Here is a 22,483-nt window from a genome sequence, read left to right on the forward strand (position 1 = left end):
GGGGGGGGGGGGGGGGGGGGGGGGGGGGGGGGGGGGGGGAGAGGTTTGGGGAACAAAGGTAGACCCCCAGAGTCCTGACAGGTAGGCGGCTGCCGGACCGGGACAGCAGGGGTCTGAGTCAAATTCTAAACTGAAGAGAGGCTGACAGAAAACCGTCGCTGTTGCCTGGAAACCCAAACACCGGTCAGGGAGGTTTCTGTGAGAAAAGCTGCGAACGAGGGCGCTGGATCCAGACACGCCTGGGTGCGCCCTCCGTCTCTACCCATGGCCAGACTTGTGCCCTTGGGGGAGTCGCTTAGCCATTCTCGGCCTCCGTTTCCTCAGGTGGAGAAGGGGCTCCTTAGAACACCCACCTCGAGGTGCTGTTGGGAACAAGCTCCGTGCCTGGCACATGGAAAGTGCTCAGTCACTGTTAGCTTAAACCCAAGTGTCACGCTGCCATGAGTATGTTTCTTTAAAGCTGACACTATATTGTTTGTTGACCTCAAATCGTTAAGAATATGTTCCAGATTAGTCAACAGTCAGGTTTTGACGTCAACGGCAAGTTGCTATGTCCAACCAGAGGCCTTTCCCAATCCCTGGTACTTGTCTGCTTTCGGGGCTCGGGACACCCCTGCAACATCTCAGCCACTTGGGAGAGACAAAGCCAGGGTGTGCTGCAGGCCCCACCCTGCTAGCCCCCTCCCCAGAGAAGACTGGGCTGGAAACCTGGGCCCCTGGATTCTGACAGCACTGGATCCAGCGGCATTACCCCTCCAGCAGCCCCCCTCCCTCCTTGCCTCTTTTCCAGCCCATTAGGAGTCTATCATTAATTCTCTCAAAATGTGAAAATTATTTGAGGACACATTCGGTGCTAATCGTTTCTCCCCATCTACCACGTGCCAGGCTCTGGGGATGCAGAGAAGCCAGGGTCTGCACATGGCTAAAAGGGGCAGGTGCCAATCGCACCAACCAGCTGAAATGCTGCAAGGTCCGAGGGATGATGGGGGGCCACGGTACCATGAATGTCCAAAGAGGGCTCCGACGTCATCCAGCCCACTTCCACTGGACAAAAGCGGGGAGACTAAAGCCCAGGGAAAGGGAGGGACCTGCCCATGTAACAGCAGACGGCTGAAGCCGTCCTGCCTACCCACTCCACTGTGAAACCACGGGCACCCCCGGCTGACCAGGATGAAGACCTGGCCTGGGGGGAATGTGAGGGGAGGGTTGCTGTCTGACAGGACTGAAGGGAATCTTGGGACAGAAGAGCTGGTGGGGCAGGAGTTGTTTCAGGAAGTTCCAGAGTTGGGGAGGGGGGTGCTGGGGACTGAACAGACCATCCTTCCCCAGTCTGAGGAAAACAGTGAGCTTGGGGAGGCGGCCAGACAGGAGCAGAGGCTGCAAAAGTTTAGGGGTGGCTGTGTCTGGAGATGTGCCCTCTCTTGACTTAGAGATTACACGGCTGGGGCAAGTCTCATGCTGGTGCATCACTCCCTGCGTGTGAGCAGGACCTTCCGTCCCCACAACCTGCCCCCAGACAGGGACTCCTGCCATGAGAGGAACTGTCCTTCATCTAGTGAGACCTGTGTCCCTGGATATCCTAAATCTCCGACAGTCGCTAAGTGGCTAAGGGCAAGAGAAGGTCCTGCTCCCCCACTGGCCTTCTATGCCCAATGTGATCTACCCCTATGGTGCCCCCGAAAGCCTGGTTTGGGTTTCATCTCTAGATCCCCCACCTGCAGGGCCACCCCAATGTCCACTGTTCTCCTGACATCTCTGAGGGTAGAGCCCTCTAAGCTCCCATCCCTCAGTTCCTTGCTTTAGATCCCACCACCCCTCCTCCTGGAAGCCCTCCATGATTCCAGAAGGCCTGAGGTACAATCAGGAAAGTGCTGAACCTGGGTCTATTGATTCAGCCATGTTAATCCCAGCCCAGGAACCCCAGACAGAACTACACCAGGGCCCACACTGGGTCTTCCTCAGGTCTCTGGGCCTCAGAATGTACTGCTCTCTACCTCCCACACTAGCTCTATGCTGCTTCCATCAAAGCCCCAAGCTCTTCCTGGGCTCTCTTACCACAACTCTTCACATGGCTGTCTTCTTTCCATTCCTCCTCAAACTGCCCTTCTGTGACTAACATGTTCTAGGGGCCTCTCCTACCTGGTCCCTCCAACCCATTATTTTTCTTTATTTTCCAGTCTATTGACCATAGCTTCATAAGACTATGTCCTCCATGAGAGCAAAGGACCGTTGCTTTGCCCATCGCCGTATTCTAGAAACGAGGATGGCACCAGACACTGGGCAGGTGCTCAGAAAGTACCTATTAAAAGATTGGCTCGCTGCCCCCCTACTGAAGGGGTCTCTTTGGGGACATGAGGAGGAACGGGGGGCCTAAATGGAGTAACCATAACCCCCCCCCCACCTTCTGCTGAGCACTGGCTGAACACCAAGCACCTGACATAATTCTACCTCTTCAACTTTACAGCCACTCCTCATGGTAGGGAAAAATTATTACCGGCTATATATGTTCCCACCATGTTGTCATAGTGGATAGGGGGATAATTTGGTAATATTGATACCAATATCAGTCAAAACTTAAAATACACAAACTTTCAACCCAGCCATTCCAATGCTAAAAAAGTCATCCTCCAGCTAGACTGACACATGTGCAAATATGGTGCATACGTCTAACGGTACAATACTGTGTATGAGAAAAAACTAAGAAGCAACCTAAACACCTACCAGTAGGGGTGAGGTAAATAAATCAGGGCATGTCTATCAAAGGAACACGATGCAGTTATTAAAAGAATGTGCTAGGGGCGCCTGGGTGGCACAGCGGTTAAGCATCTGCCTTCGGCTCAGGGCGTGATCCCGGTGTTCTGGGATCGAGCCCCACATCAGGCTCCTCTGCTATGAGCCTGCTTCTTCCTCTCCCACTCCCCCTGCTTGTGTTCCCTCTCTCGCTGGCTGTCTCTATCTCTGTTGAATAAATAAATAAAATCTTCAAAAAAAAAATGTGCTAGGGACGCCTGGGTGGCTCAGTCAGTTAAGTGTCTGCGTTTGGCTGGGGGACCCTGGGATAGAGCCCCGCATCCAGCTCCTTGCTCAGCGGGGAGCCTGCTTCTCCCTCTCCCTCTGCCTGCCTCTCCCCCTGCTTGTGCTCACGCTCTCTCGCTCTCTCTGGCAAATAAATAAATGAACTAAGAAAGAAAGAAAGAAAGAAAGAAAGAAAGAAAGAAAGAAAGAAAGAAAGAAAGAAAGAAAGAAAGAAAGGAGAAAGGAAAGAAAAGTGTGTGCTAGTGAGGCCCCTGGTGGCTCAGTCGGTTAAGCGTCTGGCTCTTGGTTTCAGCTCAGGTCATGATGTTAGGGTCCTGCGACCAAACCCCACTTCGAGCTCCACCCTGGGCATATGCTTATGATTCTCTCTCTCTCTCCTTCTGCCCGCTCTAAACAATAAATAAATAATAAATCATTTTTATCGTAGACTTTTTTGGATTTCTATATATAGCTATTTTTTAAATCATTCTTTCTTTCTTTCTTTTTGGAAGAGAGAAGCAGAATTTAAAAGGTACGAAAGAACTCACTGTAAAGTCTCTCTCCGACATCTTGATCCCTGGCCACGCAACCCCTTTCCCACAGGTAACCACCATTACGGATTTCTTAGGTGGATGGTAAATGCTTTCATTTAAATTTTTTTCGAAGATGAAGCAAAGTTCCTGTGCCGCGCGTGCGGCCCTTGCTGACACCCGCTCTCGGGCGGCTGCCCGGGCCGCCGTGGTTACTCACAGTTCAGGATGATCTGGGCTGCGCGGTAGAGCTGCAGGCGGCGCAGGAGGTCCACCAGCTGCTGGACGGTGGCCTGCCGCATGCCCCACCACCACAGCAGCTCCCGCGTGATGCTCACACCCTGCACCCGCTCCATCGACTTGATCTTCCGCAGCTGCGTCAGGTCTGTGATCACGTAGGAGGCTGCAAGGCAAGCCAGAGGCTCTGCTTAGCATCAGAAAGCCAGTGCCTCCGGCACAGGTTCCCCAGGCTAGCGGGCTTTGTCTGCAGTAGCTTCTCACTCGCCCCCCCCATCACACCTGAAATTCCACCTTTAGCTGGCCTCCATCCAGCCCAAGGTATAGCGCTGACTCCACTAGGCAGCCGTGGACCAGAGCATCCACTACCCTGGAGTGCAAATATCAACTTCACGGCCACATAGAACAGGAGAAAGCCCACTGGACCAGAGGGTCAGGGGCTTTGAGCTTTAGCTGCTTATTTGCTATGGGCAAGGCCCTTCACCAGTGGGAGCCTCAGTTTCTTCGACTGGAAGGGGAGGAGGTAATGGAACTTCTCTTGCCTCCCCTGCTAGAAGAGAAGCTCCGAGCAAACAGGGAGTTTTATCTGTTCTGTCCACTCTTAGGTCCCCAGAACAGAGATCAGCCCCTGACACAGAGTGGGGGCAAGGCCAGGCCCAGGGGCAAAATTTAAGGAGGTGCTCACTCTCAGGGCTGGTCCTGCACTCTCAGAAGCTGGAGAGTAGGTGCCTCCTTAAATTCTGCCCTGGGCATCTCATTCTCCCCACCCTAGGTCCCAGCCCTGGCAGTGGGAAATGAATGAATGAATGAATGAATGAATGAATGAATGAACGAACCAACCAACCAACTAGCCAAGTAACTAACGAAGGAACCCATGGCCCAGCATCCTCACAGAACTGTTGCAGGGATCAAGAGAGCCCATGCATCTAAAAGCAATTTGCCAACTCTGAAACACTACAAAATTTGCAGGGCTCTGCCACTGGCAATACTAAATATAAAGCATTCCTCCTTCACATTTTTCATTATAAAATTAATGGTTGTTCACTAAAGAAAATTTGGAAAACAAAGGGGAAAAAAACCCAATAAATCAAGTTACACAGCATCCCACTAGGGTACTTCCCCTTTCCCAAACCCTCCCCACCCCTCCGCACAGGAGCCCTTCTAGACCAGTTGCTGCTGGCCTGTGAGATTCTGCATCCTGCCCTCATTTATTAACATTATACGACAAGCATTTCCCGAGTTGTTACAAGCTCTTCATAAATGGCATTTTGAATGGTCATATGTATTCCACTGAATTTACTAAAGTGAGGGGGCTTTTTTTTTCTTCTTAAGTCAGAATAAAAGAATCACACTTCAGATCCAGAATTTCAGAAATCGTGGAACAGGAATCCGTGTGAGCATCAAGTCATTCGTTCCTTCATTCTGCGGAATATTATTGAGCACTTCCGTGCTCCAAGCCTGTCACAAGCTCCAGACATACTGTGGTGAGTAAACCAGAAGCCCATGGAGATTTCTGTTTGAAAAATACAAACATAGGGGCGCCTGGGTGGCATAGCGGTTAAGCGTCAGCCTTCGGCTCAGGGCGTGATCCCGGCGTTATGGGATCGAGCCCCACATCAGGCTCCTCCGCTATGAGCCTGCTTCTTACTCTCCCACTCCCCCTGCTTGTGTTCCCTCTCTCGCTGGCTGTCTCTATCTCTGTCAAATAAACAAATAAAATCTTAAAAAAAAAAATACAAACATAAGTGAATAGAGTAGGGAAGGGGACCACATGACAAAGGGCCTCGAAAGCCAGGCTATAGTGTTTGGACTCACTCCTAACAGCCACAGACACTTTGGAAGAGCTCAGAGCCAGGGAATGACACGATCACATTGCACAATCCCCTCCCTCTGGAGGAATGGGGAAGATTGAAACAGCCTTCTGAAGAGAGAAAGCCTGTTCAGGATGGAAAGTTCTCAGTTGCAACTTTAGTCACTGGAAACCCCAGGACAGATTCCTGGTCAGTGGGAAGTGATGTCAGCAGGGTCAGGGGCTGCTTCCAGGAGCTGAGAGAAAAGGGTGAGGGAAGAGGAAGGAACACCTCCCCCGCACCCTCTCCCTTTCCCCTTCCCTGCACCCCTTCCCTTCACACCAGGCTGTTCACTGGCACGCCTCCCACTCTTCAGAGGCAGCGTGATGTAATGGGAAAAACAGAAGCCCCGGTGTGATGTTCCCCCCACAGCCTCGTGTTTTCCTTACCCGCGAGAGAAGTAGGAACTAAGCCCTGAGGTGCCTTGCAGTTCACGCGGTCCCGAGACATCGATGTAGCTTAAGGTAGCAATCTATCAACATTTAACCAGGCCCTTAAAACGGGGTCAAGATAGAGATCTTGGGGGAGTGAGTCACTGCCACGGACCCTGTGAAGTTCCTAGCTCTCTTCTCAACACACACAAGAAAAAGCTGATGATTACAGAAGATCTGGCTACCAGGACAAAATCAAAGTCCCCATGATCACCCCTCTTGGAGGAACCCAAGACAAGCACGGTCATACTTCTGCTTCTATTCTTTCAGAATTTTCTACAGATATAAAAATATATACCTCTATCAGCAGGACAGTACAATGGTGGTTCAGGGCCCAGATTTTGGATTCTGAGGCCTGGGTGCAAATCCTATCCTGATACTTACTTGCTGTGTACTTGGGGAAGGCCCTTCACCTCTCCCTATGCCTCAGTGTCCTTATCTGCCAATGAGAATAACCACCGCACCTGCCTCAGAAGTTGTTGCGAGGATCCAATTAGTTACATAGACAGATGTACTTGGAATAGGGCTTCGTACATAGAAAGTGCCCCATAAGTGCTAGCTATCATTATTAAACCAACTACACTCTACGAAAACATGCTTCTGTCCCCTGTGGTTGCCACCACGTGGGACCATCCCTCCAGGTCTGAGTCCCTGAATCTTGCAGGAGTTCACCCAAGAGTAGAAAATCTTGCCCAGGTTCAAAGCCCTCTGGACACAGCCTCCTGAAATGACCCACCCTCTGGTCAAATGACCCTTGTCAGGACTAATGGGAGAGAAAACACTAAGGAACTTCCACACAACATGTCCCCTAAGCCTCTCAGCAAGTCACCCCCATGTTATGGATGAGGACACAAAAGGCTCAGAGAGAGGCAGTGATTTGCCCAAAATCACACAGCTGGACAGGGACAAAGCAGGGCTATGTACAAAGCCTCCACACCCCTTGGAATACACCTGGGTGGAGGAAGCTGTAAGGAGCCTGTTTTTCCCCGAAGGGCAAAAATGGATGGAGCTGTGATCATAGGGAAAGGAACAGGAAGCAGCCACAACATCTGCCAACAATTGTCAGATTCAAAAAGCACACATATGTGTGGCCATGTGATTTTCTAAATCACTTGAAGAAGGATCTTCCCACCGCACCGCCCAGTACCACAACTGGCCCTAAGGGACCATCTGTTCGAAATGACTCACAGAAGCAGAGACTCTTTAGAGATGGAAGGACAATGGCGACCACCAGTTCTGATGAAGAGAAAGCCGGGCGGTGCTGTGGCTTGGCAAGGAGCAGCTAAATGGGGCCATGGCTAACTCCCAGCCCAGCGAGCCCCAACCCAACATGGAGAGCTGGGTGACCATGGGCTCAAAGCCATCTCGGTGGGGGAGAAGTGCACACGCCCCATGCCCTCCCCACTTCTACATCCTTCAGCTCATCATTTATTCAAGTGCTTACTGAGTGTCTGCCCACTGGCCAGGCACTGTGCTAGGCTCTGGGAATACAGGTGTGAACTAGATGGGTGAGGTCCCTGGCCTCACCGTGCTTACATTCTCCAGGGAGAGAGAGACATAAAATAAATAAGGAACAAGGTAATATCAAAGTTTGTTAAGTGGAACAGTGGAAATAAAACAGTGGTGGTACAGACAGTAACAGTGGGGCAGGGGAGGCCTCTGGAATAAGAAGTATGAACTGAGACCTGAAGACCTCCAAAGATGTCAGTATCCCAAACCCCAAAACCTATGATTATGAGACCTTACCTGACAAAAGGAACCTTACAGATGGGCTTACATTAAGGGTCCTGAGATATGATTAGCCTGAATTATCTAAGTGGGCCTATGTCATCACGAGAGTTCTTATAAGAGGGAAGCAGCAGTGTCAGATTCAAAGATATGATAACAGAAGCAGAGGTCAGAGAGAGATTTAAAGATGCTATGCAGTTGGCTTTGAAGGCAGAGGGAGGGGCTGTGAGCCAAGGGATGCAGGCAGCCTCTAGAAGCTGAACAATTTAGGCAAGAAAATGGATTCTCCCCTGGAGCATCCAGAAGGAATGCAACCCTGCTGACACTTGGTTTTAGGACTTGCGACCTCCAGAACTGTAACACGGTAAGTGTGTCCTGTGTTTAAGCCATGAAGTTTGTGGTAATTTGTTACAGCAGCAAGACGAATCTAATGCCGACTCGAAAGCCAGCCACAGTAACCATTGGGAGAATGTTCCAGGCAGAGAGAGTAGCAAGTGCAAAGGCCCTGACCCTGCACCAAGGAGGCCAGTGTGGCTGGAGCAGGATGAGCGAGAGTGGGTGTGGAAGGACAAGAGATCAGAAGCCAGTGAGGCCAGATTGTGACAGACTGGGAAGGCCTGGTGGAGTTTGGATTATATCCCAAATGACAATTGGAAGTCTTTGAAGAGTTTGAGCAATTCTGGTGTCTCCAGGGCTTAAAAAGTCAGAGGTATTCCCCAAAGCGGATGTACAGAGGGCCCATAAGCACATAAAAAGATACCCAACATCATTAGTCATTAGGGAAATGCAAATCAAAATCACAGTGAGATACCACTTCACACCTGCTCAGATGGCTAGAATTGAAAAGACAGTAACAAGTGTCGGGGAGGATAAAGAGAAATTGGAACCCTCACACACTGCTGGAGGGAAGGTAAAGAAGTGCGGCCAATACGAAGAACGGTCTGGCACTTCCTCAAAATGTTAAATATAGAGTTAGCACATGACTCAGTAATTCCACTCCTAGGTGTCTACCCAAGGGAAATGAAAACCTGATCTACATAAAAACTTAGACACAAATGTGCACAGGAGCATTAATCATCACAGCCAAAAAGTGGAAAGAACCCAAATGTTCATCAACTGATGAATGCATACATAAAATGTGGTCCACCCATACAGTGCGGTATTATTCAGTAATAAAAAGAAATTAAGCACCGATACATGGTACAACATGGACGACACATGAAAACTACTGCCACAGGAAAGAGGCCCATCACAAAGGACTGCATATGGTAGGATTCCATATTTAGGAAACGTCCAGAAGAGGCAATGCCTAAAGCTGAGGAAAATGGGAGGTATGTGTGGGAATGTTGGGGGTGACAATGAAGGGGTACAGGGTTTCTTTTTGGGGTAATTAAAGTGTTCCAAGATTAACTATGGAGATGGATATATGACTCTACGTATACTAAATGCCATCGAATTGTACATTTTAAATGGGTGAATTGTATAGTATGCAGATTATATCTCAATAAAGCTGCTCTTAAAAGTCACAGGTATGCCTTCTAAATATCTTAGGAATAGAAGTTGCTCTGATTGTTTACAGTCAAGGCCAACATGGAAAAAGAAAAAAAAAAACTAGAGGGAGTCTCTTATACAAAATTTGTCCACTACCCAGGAAACATTCAAAGTAGATAAATCACAGGTCATCGGAGCAAAGAACACAGAGCAGTCTAGAAAACCAGGTGGTAATAGACATTCTCAGAGATGCCCTGACATGTTACCAGTGACTGCCTCCAGGGAGTGGACCAGGGAGGCTGAAAACTAGGAAGAGGAAAGACATTTACCTTCCTCTCTACCCCTGGTCTGTAATTTACATTCGTAAATGCATGTGTTGCTTCTTTCCGTTCAAAGTCATTAACAAAAATACACGCTAAAAATAAAAACCTAAATCCATGTTGCCACTGCTTGGCAAGAAGAAAAAATTGTGAATATTTTAAGTGAAAAAAGTAAGCTATTAGACGGTACAAAATACATGATTTTTGAAAAATGTATGCACATAAATGGTTATTATTATATACTTGAAGATACAAACCACATAGCACTCTGCTGGCACATAATAAAGAGCCAGTAAATGTAAGCTGCTATTGTTGCTGTTTATTAATATTATTATTATTATTAATTATTATTATTGGCATCCAAATAAGAATGGTTATCCCTGAGTGGTGGAATTTGAGCTAATCTTCGTTTGCCACAGCATTTTGCAATAAGCGTGTATTATTTTTGTTACTGGGTTAAAACAGGATTTCTGAATCTGAGCACTGTTGACACTTTGGGTCAGATAATTCTATGTGGAGGGGGCTGTCCTGTGCATTGTAGGGCATTTATCAACATCTCTAGCTTTTACTCATTGCATGCTCCTAGTTGTGACAACCAAAAATGTCTCCAGACATTTGCTCCCTCAGGGGCAAAATCGCCCCTGCTTGAGAACCACTAGGTTAAAATGTATATTATTTGCTCAGAGTGGATAGATAACCCATACATGTTCAGTTTATTATTCTTCTCAACTATATGTATATATCATATAATATACATATATATCATAAGCTTCTGTATATACAGGAGTACATACATATGCATATCATCTAAATTCTCAAGAAAATATCAAGATTATTTTTTTAAATAAAGTGGCACCAGTTACACTGACCTCGAACATAAAAACAATAATTGTTAACATTTCCTTATTACTTACTAGAATCTGACACTTAAGTGTCAGGTGCCTCTTATACAATTGTCATTACTCACAAGAACCTCCAGTTCACAGATTAAGCGGAGGCTCAGAGAGGTTAAGCAACTCGTCCAAAGTCACCAGCTGGGAGGAGGTGGAGCCTGGAACGCAGACCTCTGCTTGGGAACCCAAGGACCACACGCGCGGCGGCCGCCCCAGATGCCAGGCCCTCTCAGCAGATCATCAGGCGCAAACAAACAAAACACACCAAGGAGTTAACGACGTCCTGGTGGAGTCACACACCATGGTTCACATCCCACTCTGCCATTTAGCAACGCCACGCCCGCAGGCAAGTTACTCGACCGACCTCTCTCAATCCGTTTCCTCGTCTGTACACTGGGGTAAGAAAAGTGCGCACTTCACAGGCCCTCGTGGGAACTCGGGGAGATAATCCGTGTCAAGTGCCTCCATCAGGCCGGGCGCCCAGTAAACGCACAGCAGTTGCCGATAGCTTATTATGATAAGCCTTACCGTAAACAGCAAAGTCGAACCGCTCACTACCTAGGGACAGACTCACATTAACAACAGAAATCTTCAAAGGTCACTTAACACCTTCCAGACGATGCCCTTGGAGCCGGGGCGGGGGCGCAGATGGGGGGGCGGTGGACACACGGCGAGACCCCGGTCCGAAACGGCAGCACAAAGAGCCCCTCGGTTCAGGACCCACTTAAACAGAAGTGGGCAGGAGGCTTAGTGGCGGTGGGGGCCCCACTCACCGAACTGCATCCAGTCCCACTCGCTGAGCGTGTCCATGTTGCGACACAGGTCGTCCAGCACCCAGGCGGGCAGCTGGTAGATGTAGCAGGACATGGCTGGCCTCCGGCGGCCGGCGGACAGGCGCGCGGACAACTGGGGCAGCGGCGCCGGGGACCCGGCTCCTCTACTCCGGGAGCGGGCGGGTCCCACCCGGCCACCGCCTCGCGGGGAAATGGGCGGGGCTGGGCGCTGGGCACCACCGCCCCCCAGCGGCCACGCGTGGCGCGACACCGCCGGCGGGCTGGAGCAAGCCGCTGCGGAATTGCAGGGTCTGAGCTGGAAGGGAAAACTGTGGCCCGGAGTGGGGAGGGAACGCGTTTAAGGACACACGAAAGAGTTCAGTGGCAGTCCCAGGAGGTCTTCTGACTCCATGCCCAGTGCTTTTGGCGCTCCGCCACATATAATTCATTCAACAAATACTCTGTTAATCACCTACTATATGCCAGGCAAGGTGTTCAAGGTGTTGGAGATAAGTGAGTGGAAAAAACCTACAAACCTCCTTACTTTCATGGGACTTACAGTCTAGATGGTGGAGGGAGAAAACTATAAGTAATAAAAGTACTTAATAAGTTAGGTGGTGGATTAAAAGGTAGTAAGTGTTACTGCACAAAAGAAAAAGGAAAGGTGGTTAAGGGGAATTAGCAATTCAGAGCGAGCAGCGGGAGGACTCTTAAATAGAGAAGTCAAGATAGACTTTATCATAATAACCGCTAACATTTACTCAGCAGCTACTACGCGCCAGGCACTGTTCTAGGTGCTCCAAATACCTCTGAGGAAAAAAGGACAAAATCCATGACCTGCAGGGAGACAGACAATAAGCAGTAAATAACTTAGCACTATAGAAGATGATAGGTAACATTCCAGAATAAAAGCAGTGTGATGGGGGTGCCTGGGTGGTATAATTGGTGAAGCTTCCGACTCTTGTTTTCGACTGCGGTAGGGATCTCAGTGTCATGAGATGGAGCCCCAATTCCAGCTCCCGCTCAGTGTGGAGTCGGCTTGAGATTCTCTCTCTCCCCCTCCCTCTATCCCTCCCACTGTCATGCACACGCTCTCTCTAAAATAAATAAATCTTTTTTAAAAATGCAGAGTGTGATGACAGAGAATGCGGGCGGCTCATTGCATTATTATCTTAGAAGGTAATAAATCTTAATGGGGGAAGGCAGAATAGGAGGGACTTCAGGGCAAACTGAAGTATTAAATAGGATAGGGGAGAACTTACACTAATAATGGCAAGTATTTATTGATCATTTACAATGTGCAGACTTCGCCTGGGTTATTTTACCTACTTCTCTCAACGACCCTGTTAGGTAGGTGTGCCCATTCTACAGATGAGGAAATCAAAGCACAGAGAGGTTGAGTAACTTGCCTAACATCATACAGGTACAAGTGACAGAGCTGGGATTTGAACCCAAACAGTCTGACCACTGGCTACGAACTGCCTCTTAATTATAACAACTACCATTATCTACACCTACAATGTGCCTTGCATAAATTATTTTCTGTAATTCTCATAAGCCTATGCTATAGATAGTATTGTCCCTTTTTTTATACATTAATAGAGGGGTTCCAAGAGCTTAGGCAACATCACTGAGGGTAGATAAACTAGAGTTCCACTTTGTGGCCATAAACATCACCTAAGGAGTATGGCTGCAGAAGAAGGAAACTGAAATTAAAGTGGGAAGTCCTGGGGGCAAGTCCTGATTCTGCCACCAACAGGCTTTGTGACCCAGGACAACCCATTTCACTTCTCAAACCTTGCTTTCTGCATCTGTAAAATGGCACTAATTATTTCTACTGCCTAGAGTCGTGAACTAGGGAAGTGGATTAAACCAATTTATACAGCCTATATACAATGCCTACTACAGGGTCTTTCTTGTACAGAGAATAGGCTTAAAGAATGGTAGCTGCCATATTGAAAAAAAGCTCCGGGAAGAGTGCTCCCCCAACCCCCTAAAGGACAAAGGATCAAAGGACATCAAACTCATTTTTAAAAGAAAGGAAAAGAAAAGAAAAAGTCACCCACCGCCTTAGAATATTATCGGGATACAAGCCCTAGTTCAGTCACTGTCCGGCTCTTCATCCTGGAGCAAATTTGCAGTTTTCTCTTTTGTAAACTGGATATCCTGCCCTAGCCGCTTTGAAGGATTGGTGTGAGGCTGACATGGACCTCCGAATACTTAGGATAAACTGTAAAGTACTTAGCCCAGTAAAGGGTTGCTTGTACAAGAGTCCACCCCCTTGATGTTGGAAGTGGGGCCTATTTCAGTGTTGTGTGACTGCTTTTCAGAGGAAGTCCCCCGTTTCAGCAGTGGTTAAAGGTGGAATTGAAGGGAAAAGCACCTACATGCCAGGACAAACATCCTCTTCTTTCATTTTTTCTACTTATAGAGTCTTCTGCCTGCTTCTCCCTCTCTTCCGCAAGCACAGAGCATCTGTCTTTGTAGTATTATTCCCTTAGTGCCATGGGGCCTCTTCCCCTTGATGGGGATTTGACACCACAGGAGATTTGCGTTCAGCCTTGGCCAGTCCAGGACAGACAAGTCCCAACAACTTCTCTCTCTGTTCTCTCCTTGGGCTCTGGGCAAGTTTCCTTCTCACCCCATCCTCAGGGCTTGGAATCTGAGTCCTAGGATTTTCTCCTCTGGAGACACCTGAGTAGTTCAGGGCTGAGCAGGTCATCTTTAGGGGCACATCTTGGTCCCCATTCTTTAGAATAAATTCTTCAAAGTGAGATTGTTGTTATTACTAATTAACAGAGCTGCCACTCACCTACCAAGTATGAAGCATTTAGCATACATTATCTGGGATCCTCACAACAACCCTACAAGGTAGGTTTATTGTTCCCATTCTACAGATGAGAAAAGTGAGGCATAAGTCCAAATTGGCCAAATGACAGGATTCAACCCAAATCTGACTTCAAAGGAAGCGCTCTTTCTACTCGATTATACTGCCTCACCACAAAGAGAAATATCCTTTGATCCTGCAGTTCATTTTTTCCCCCTAATTAGCTGCTTTCCATGGTCAACACCCTCCTTACCATAATCAGCTAGAAACAATAATCGAGGCTGAATATAATTAGTTATACTGTTATGTCATTATTACCTATTCACATTTAATTACCTTGAAATTACAGTCAGCAGACCGCACTCTAGCTGCAATTAGAATTACACATGCCCAGCCTGACCTCCACAGATCCAGACTCAATTGTGGGTAGGGCTGGGGGGAGGGGCGCTCAGGCACTGGCATTTTTTTCAGATTCTCTTTTTTTAGTTTTTATTTATTTATTTACTTATTTACTTATTTATTTAAAGAATTGAGGGGGAGGGGCAGGAGTGGGAGAGAGAATCTTAAGCAGGTTCCATGCCCAGTGCAGAGCCCAGCCCAGTGCAGAGCCCAACGTGGGGCTTGATCTCACAACACTGAGGTCATGACCTGAGCCGAAATCAAGAGTCAGATGCTTAAACGACTGAGCCACCCAGATGCCCTTTAACATTCAGTGTTCATAATAACAAGGCACTGGCATTTTAAAAAGCGCCTAGGTGGCTCAGTCAGTTGAGCATCTGGCTCTTGATTTCTGCTCGGGTCATGATCTCAGGGTTGGGGAATCAAGGCCCAGGTGTGGCTTCGTGCTCAGCAGGGAGTCTGCAACGCCTCTCCCTCTCCCTTTGCCCTTCCCCCCCACTCGTGTGCACGCTCGCTCTCGAACTCTCTCTTAAATAAATAAATCTTTAAAAAATAAAATAAAAACTTCACAGGTAATTATAATCATGTGCGGAGTTGAGAACTAGTGTTTTATCAGGAAGTTGGGATGAGAAAGAAGACTCATAGGGGATTAACAATAAAGCTTCTCTGTGTACTGTGCACATATTTTTTCTTCCTAATAAAAATACCTTCACTGGTTTTTCTGATAGTACATGATCATCGTCCAAAAAAAAAAAGAGTTGTTAACCTTAAAAATAAAACTGTCAGTTATTTTACCAGTAAAAATGGGTTTATTCGGGAATAACAGAGAATTGCGATTCAGGACACACAAGCTACTACAAAAGCATAGGCAAGTCACAGAACAGGAAGGCTCTTTTACAGAGGAAAGAGGGGAGTTGGAAGCGCTGTTATAAACAAAGTCCGTTAGAGCAAACTGGCAGTTCAAAGTATAGTGGCTTTTCATTGGCTGAGTTGTCTCATTGGCTAGGCTGTTGCTGGGAGAAGAGGAAAACCCTTTTTTCCTCCTACTGGGATAGTAGTGTCCACCTGCAATGTCCCTCTCTTCCTGTTGGGGTCTACAACTGATAAGGAGTGGTAGGGCGCAAGAGCTCCCCCTGCTGGCTGCCTGACTCCATTAGTGAGTTTTCCTTTTACTAATTTTCGCAGGGTGAATTAAGAAAAAACCCAGTCCTAGTCTCTCCTCCTCCTGTGTAGGGGGAAAAACCCAGTTCTACCTTCTCCTGTATGTTTTTCCTTTCCTTTTACACAGAACACTTAACTTTTGACACTTCTGGTCACCAAATGTTGGGGGGGGAGCAACTCTCCACAACAAGCAATTCTCTCCAACACCAGCAGGGTGTCCTACAACTTAACTCTAACACTGGCTACCTGGAAATAGTGTCAGATCCCACAGATCCCACCTGCCAATGGGTGACTGTATATGTGTGGTGAGGGCAGGCTCCAGAGAAATGTTTTGTTGGGGCAGGGAGTTCAGATGTGCCAACAAAAAAGGGAAATACTGAAGGGGTATCAGGCAGCCCAGTGACTGGCACAGAGGAGTGAGGTGCTAAGAATGGGATACAGACACCTGTGTGAAAGTATCTGAAAGTTCACACCGGTGCTCACACAGAGTGCAAACACTGCTATTCTATTTCATGACCTTAGTGTGCTGGTTTCTGTGCCTGTCCTTTTATCACCTCAGTATAAGCGCTGATAAAGCGCTGATACCTTCTTTGTTTTTTGGGTTTTTTTTTTTTAATAGACTTTAAGATCACAGCATAATTGAAAGGAAGGTACAGGAATTTCCCATATGCCTCTTGCCCCCACACATGCAAAGCTTCCCCCATGATCAACATCCCCCCCTAAAGTGGTACATTTGTTACAACTGATGAACCTTCACTGACACATCGTTATCACCCCAAGTCCATAGTTTACTTTAGGGTTCATTCTCGGTGTTGTATATTCTATATTGTAAAAACTCACATATCTACCATTATAGTATCATACAGAAGAGTTTCATTGCCCTAAAAAAATCCCATGCTCTGCCTATTCATCCCACCCTCCCCTCCATACCCTGGCAACCATTATCTTTTTACTCCATAGTTTGGCCTTTTCCAGAATGTCACACAGCTGAAATCATACTGTGTAGACCTTTGTAGATTGGCTTCTTTCACTTAGTAATATGCATTAAAGTTTCCTCCATGTCTTTTCATGGTTGACAGCTCATTTCTTTTTTAGTGCTGAATATTCTGTGGTCTGGAACCAGTTTATTTACCCATTCACCTACTTACACCTTAATTTCTTCTAAGTTTTGGCAATTATGAATGAGGCTGCTATAATCCAAGTTTTTAACTCCTTTGATAAATACCAAGGAGCATGATTCCTGAAATATATGAGAATGTTTACCTTTGTAAGAAACTGCCAACCTGTCTTCCAAAGCGGCTGTACCATTTTGCATTCCCACCAGCAGTGAGACTTCCTGTTGCTCGGCATCCTGCCAGCATTTGTTGGCCGACCTCCAGATTTTGGCCACTCTAATAGGTGTGTATTGGTATCTCGTTGTTGTTAAGTAGACTCCATGCCCAGTGTAGAGCCCAACGCAGGGGCTTGAACTCACGACCCTGAGATCAAGGCCTGAGCTGAGATCAAGAATCAGACGCTTAACTGACTGAGCCACCCAGGCGCCCCTCTCTTTGTTGTTTTAATGTGCATTTCCCTGGTGATATATGATGTGGCACATCTTTTCATATGCTTACTTGCCAACTGTATATTTTCTTCGGTGAGGTGTCAAAGTTTCTGTTTATGTGGAAAAAAACACCTTTTCCCCAATGTGAGTACTTTTCTTCTTAATGCTTTTCTGTAGTGCTTAATTTTTTTCACAGTGATATTTCATTTTTACATGAAAAATAAAGCTAAAAGAAACAATTTTTTGTTTTACAGGGTGAAGAGGAGCACCTGTGTGGCTCAGTCGGTTAAGTGTCCCACTCTTGGTTTCAGCTCAGGTCATATCTCAGGGTCATGAGATGAGCCCTGCATTGGGCTCCACGCTCAGCACAGAGTCTGCTTGAGATACTCTCTCGTCCTCTCCCACTCCCCCAACTTGTGTTCTAAACAAATAAATAATTAATTAAAATCTTTTAAAAAAAACAGGATGAAAAAGGAAAAAATTAAAAATTAAATACATACATACATACACACATACATACATAAAACCAAACCAGGGTGGGGTGCCCGGCTGGCTCAGTCAGTAGAGCACACAACTCTTGATCTCGGGGTCGTGAGTTCGAGCCCCACGTTGGGTGTAGAGATTACTTAAGGAAATAAAAAAAATAAAAAATAAAAGAAACTACGGTGGGAAAAAAAAGGGCCTGAGCATGAAGACAGTTGCTTGTGTCTGCAATGCCTCTCCCCATTTAAGCCTTTACAAAAGCACAGGTCTCTCACAACAGAGCCACACCTAGACACACCCGACCTATTTCCTTTGCTCAGCACCATTTAATGTATTCAAGAACAGCTTTTTTTTTTTTTTTAACTCAAAATAGGAACCATCAGTCTCTTAAGAGCAATACATTTAATACAGTCATAGGATTTCAAACGAAAAACATATATTATTCATGCTACAGGTTTTCAATCCTCCTTGGACAACACAAAAAAACACAGTACTCAAACTGCATGTTTTCACAGGATGAACATGAATCTTATTTGGACACAAAGACAAGTTAAAAAAAATTTAAACCAACGATGAACGAATCCAACAACAGAAGACTTCCTGACATCCCCCATCCCATCCCACCCTCGAACACATACCATTGCCTGCTCCCCAGCATTTCTTCCTTCCCACCCAGCAGCTCAATAACACATCAGACACTGAGACATGTATCACTGAATGAGTACTACAGCATGCTCAAAAAACAAAGGCAAATTTATTAACTGAAGTTGAAAGAGGGGATTAAGGTGAGGTGAAACAAAGTCTAGGGGAAACTGTGGGGCACTGTAAGACATTACTCCACGCTGATTTCAGAGCACAGGAATTGTGCTCAAAGGTTAGTATAGGAACTACAGATACCAAGAAATATCCATTGCTTATAAAAGGAAGACTACACTAATGTCTACAAAGAGCTTATAATGCCATGGGAAAATATTTAAGTTATAAAGTTATAACTAAAAAGGCAGAATATAAAACTGTATATTCAGTATGATCTCAACTATGTAAAACCAAACCAACCACAAGATGCCCTAAAAATGTCAAAGGTTCAAAATGTTTTGGGGCTGTATTCAAGTAGTGTATCTACAGTGATCTTTTTTTTCTTTTACTTTACTGTCTTTACCAAAATTTTCTCTACTGGGGGATTTTTTTTTTTTTTAACTATTAGTTACCAAAAAAGAAAACCTGATAGAGGTATTGAATTTGAGTTAATCAATTTAAGTCCAGCCTATAAGAAAGCATTTATACATTTATAAAACTATAAAACATTTTGGGCTACTCCCTGAATCCATGTATATTATGAGTAACTTCCAAGAGGTGGAGGGCTTCTGTCTCTCCTCCAGCCAGGTGCAAAGTGTCACCAGATCCTGCCTGATGAAAAATGCTGAACCAGGCAGCCTTGCAAGTCCAGATGAGCCTGCAAGTGGCTCCCCTTAGTGGTCCCCACTGCCCCAACACCGCTGGCCCCTGGTTAAAACACCGGCAGCATTACAAAAAAAAAAAAAAAAAAAAATGCTAAGCCAAACAGAAATGTAGTGGATTTTCAAAAAAGTGACAGAAATACCCACACTTAGCAAAAACCTATTTACAGTACAGTAGTAGCTCCTTAATACTAGAACTAAACAAGTTCTCCTATCTTCTGTGCAGACATCAAGTTTCAAAAAAGCGATCATCACAATAACTGTAGAAAGCTAATCCCGGTTTAGAAACAAATAAAACAGAACTACAACAACAGCAGACAGAGAAAAGCACAAAATTTAGAAAGTCATAAAAAGTGCTTTCTATAAAAGTGATTCCCTTTAAAATATTTGTTTACTGTATACGCTGTAAGGTCCCCACCTCCCCACCCCCCAAAAAAGGGCAAAACCTCCAAACACTTTCTACCAAAGTATCCACTGGTTTGTTCATTCAACAAACACTGACTAAAGGCTCATAATGTGTGAGGCACTGGGGTCTCAAAGAGGAGACAGACTTGTCCCTGCCTCAAGGACATCTCTGTCTTCTCAAAGCGGGAGGCAGACACATCACCAACCACAACACAGCAATTAAAAGCAGATGCCACTGCTTTCTCACAATTAAAGAATATGCTGCAATTCTTATTGAATTACTTACACAAAAGTCCTTACATAGAAACTTTCCTGACTTACTAGAAGGCAAAAATGCAACTACTTGATGAATACTTCTAGAAGGGGCAGGCATTAAATTACATTTTTGATATCTGCCCCTAAACATCACAATGCCTAGTGAAGTCAGTTAACTTTCCTTTAAGCAATGGAGGATTTTTTACTCTGAAAATGAGACACCTTGAATCCGAGAATAAGTGACCAGTCCTAAATGTAGATCAAGACTAGTCAGTACCATCAAAGGCTGAGACTCAGGAGTGCAAATTTCAATTAAAATCCTCAGTCTCCCCTTCCAGCCGTTGATTTTCAATATGCTCCTGTGTCAGCCGCTCCAGGTCTTTCCTTACATTCGGGTGGTCTTCCAGATCTTCATAGAGTGATCTCACGATGTCCAGTCTCCTGTAATTCTCAGGCTTCACTAGGCTTCGGACAACCTGGAGGCACCGCTCTTTCAGAGTATACACTGTAAATGCAGAAAACCGAATCCTCAGCAGCCGACTCCAGCCTTGGGACAAGGGATGAGCAAGAGCCTTTGCCAACCACAGCAATTCCATTTACCATAGACAGATCTCACTTTGCGCAAAAAAACTGAGTACCTGTGTCTGGCAGAGTGTAATGTGATGGCCCTAACAGTTTCCCTTACAAGTGGGCGGGGCTTGTGATGTTCTTTAACCAAATGCAAGTCAGTGACATAACAGACACCATGCCAATTCTGAAACTAACCTTCAAGAAGCCCTGGCAACTTCCACTTTTACATTCTCAGGAGCCCTGAGCTACCCTGCATGAGAGATGACACAAAGAGGAACAAGCCCTGAGAATGCACAGGAAAGAGGCCCAGCCGCCAGCCAACTGCCTGCAGTCAGCCACGCCAACAAGCACCAATGAGCAGAATAACCACCCACCTGAGCTCAGCCCGGACTGCAGAATTATGAATAAAAAGGAAGTTGTTAGTTTGGGGGTAGCTGGCACACAGCAATAGATAACCAAAACAGTTTGGAACTGGATTTTGAGGCACTCCAGTTCTATTTTAAACTCACTGGGGAACTTACTCTTTAAGGGTATCCTATAAGGCAAAATCTGCATTTATCAATTTAACTTACCAACTTATCAATTTTTGTACACTTACTTCCTTAAAACAGGATCCACATATACGTATCAGTTTGAACTTATGAAGCTACAGGTATTTGGGTTTGTTTGTTCTGTTGGCTGGATTTTAAGATTTTATATTTAAGTAATCTCTATACCCAACTTGGGGCTCAAACTCACAACCCCGAGATCAATAGCTGCATGCTCCACTGACTAAGCCAGCCAGGCACCCTTGTATTTGGGTTTTTTTAACCCACAAGAACTTCAGTTTCTTTGGGTTCATCCTAATAAAATCAACTGAGTTTTAAACAAATGGTAAACTATGATGTTAATGTTCAAGTTGGTGATTTTTTTTTAACCCACTGTGACCTTGAGTGGGTTAAATAACATTAAAAGATACAACACTAGAAGCCATGTATCTCATTCTCTATACCTTATTCTTCTCCTAAGACTTCAGGACATAATTCTGTTCTAAGGCCAGGTAAACAAAATGCATTCATAATTCTATGATCAGGTATTTTACTTATTTCTTTTTAAAATTTTTTAAGTAATCTCTATCCCTCAATGTGGGGCTTGAACTCACGACCCTAAGATCAAGAGTTATACTCTACCAATTGAGCCAGCCAGGCACCCCTACAGATACTTTAATTTAGCTATCTCTGACAAGCCCAAGAGCTTCTGAGAAACCACAACATCTTCGGGGCGCCTGGGTGGCTCAGTCGTTAAGCGTCTGCCTTTGGCTCAGGGCATGATCCCGGCGTTCTGGGATCAAGCCCCGCATCAGGATCCTCTTCTGGGAGCCTGCTTCTTCCTCTCCCACTCCCCCCGCTTGTGTTCCCTCTCTCGCTGGCTATCTCTCTCTCTGTCGAATGAATGAATAGAATCTTTAATAAAAAAAAAAAAAAAAAAAAAAAAAAGAAAAGAAACCACAACATCTTCGTTCAATATAGAGCCTACAAATAAATTTGTTCCATTTTATTTGTGGTGGAGAATAGGACACAGAAAGGTTGGATAACTTGGCTAGCATCCAGTAAAAACCAATAAAGGTTTGGCTCCTTCAGGTGGCTTATTCTCTACTTATTACAACACCCTTATCTTTTTATTTATTACTTTTACTTATTCATTTATTTTTAAGTAATCTCTATACCCAGCATGGGGCTTGAACTCATGACCCTGAGATCAAGAGTCACATGCTCTACCGACTGAGCCAGCCAGGAGTCCCTAGCCATATCTTTTTAAAAAGTAAGATGGAGGGGCACCTGGGTGGCTCAGTCAGTTGAGCATCTGCCTTTGGCTTGGGTCATGATCCCAGAGTCCTGGGATCGAGTCCCACATTGGGCTCCTTGCTCGGCAGGGAGCCTGCTTCTCCCTCTGCCTGCCACTCCCCCCTCCGTCTGTGTTCTCGTTCTCTGACAAATAAATAAAATCTTCTTTTAAAAAAGGTAAGATGGAACATAAGTACCTGGCAGTGTGATGTTGGCAAAAATAGGCTGTCCATCAACATTGAGAGACGGCACAAACAGCTCGGTCTGGTTAACCAGAAGCCCATCGTATGTC

General features: G+C 45.9%; 2 protein-coding genes across 3 annotated transcripts in view; both read right to left on the minus strand.

Annotated features, from left to right (window-relative positions):
• IRAK2 (interleukin 1 receptor associated kinase 2) overlaps positions 1-11,461 on the minus strand; it is a 58,712-nt gene extending 47,251 nt beyond the window's left edge. Inside the window, exons 1-2 of the mRNA XM_008697893.2 lie at positions 11,269-11,461; positions 3,766-3,948 (exon numbers count right to left, since the gene is read on the minus strand). Of these exons, the coding sequence (XP_008696115.2) occupies positions 3,766-3,948; positions 11,269-11,362 (277 nt within the window). The 5' untranslated portion in view covers positions 11,363-11,461. The remainder of the gene's footprint in view (positions 1-3,765; positions 3,949-11,268) is intronic.
• Positions 11,462-18,066: 6,605 nt separating this feature from the next.
• VHL (von Hippel-Lindau tumor suppressor) overlaps positions 18,067-22,483 on the minus strand; it is a 7,830-nt gene continuing 3,413 nt past the window's right edge. Inside the window, exons 1-2 of one of the 2 annotated variants that reach the window (XR_005834525.1) lie at positions 22,389-22,483; positions 20,168-20,303 (exon numbers count right to left, since the gene is read on the minus strand). Coding sequence is in view for 1 of the 2 variants with exons in the window: in XM_040628466.1 (XP_040484400.1) it covers positions 20,107-20,303 (197 nt within the window). In the remaining variant the exon portion in view is untranslated. Of the gene's footprint in view, positions 20,304-22,388 lie in introns of both variants that reach the window. The other variant, XM_040628466.1, reaches the window with a different exon arrangement.

This window comes from Ursus maritimus, unplaced genomic scaffold (assembly GCF_017311325.1).
Source record: "Ursus maritimus isolate PB19 unplaced genomic scaffold, ASM1731132v1 scaffold_14, whole genome shotgun sequence".
In the NCBI taxonomy this organism is placed as follows: Eukaryota; Metazoa; Chordata; class Mammalia; order Carnivora; family Ursidae; genus Ursus; species Ursus maritimus.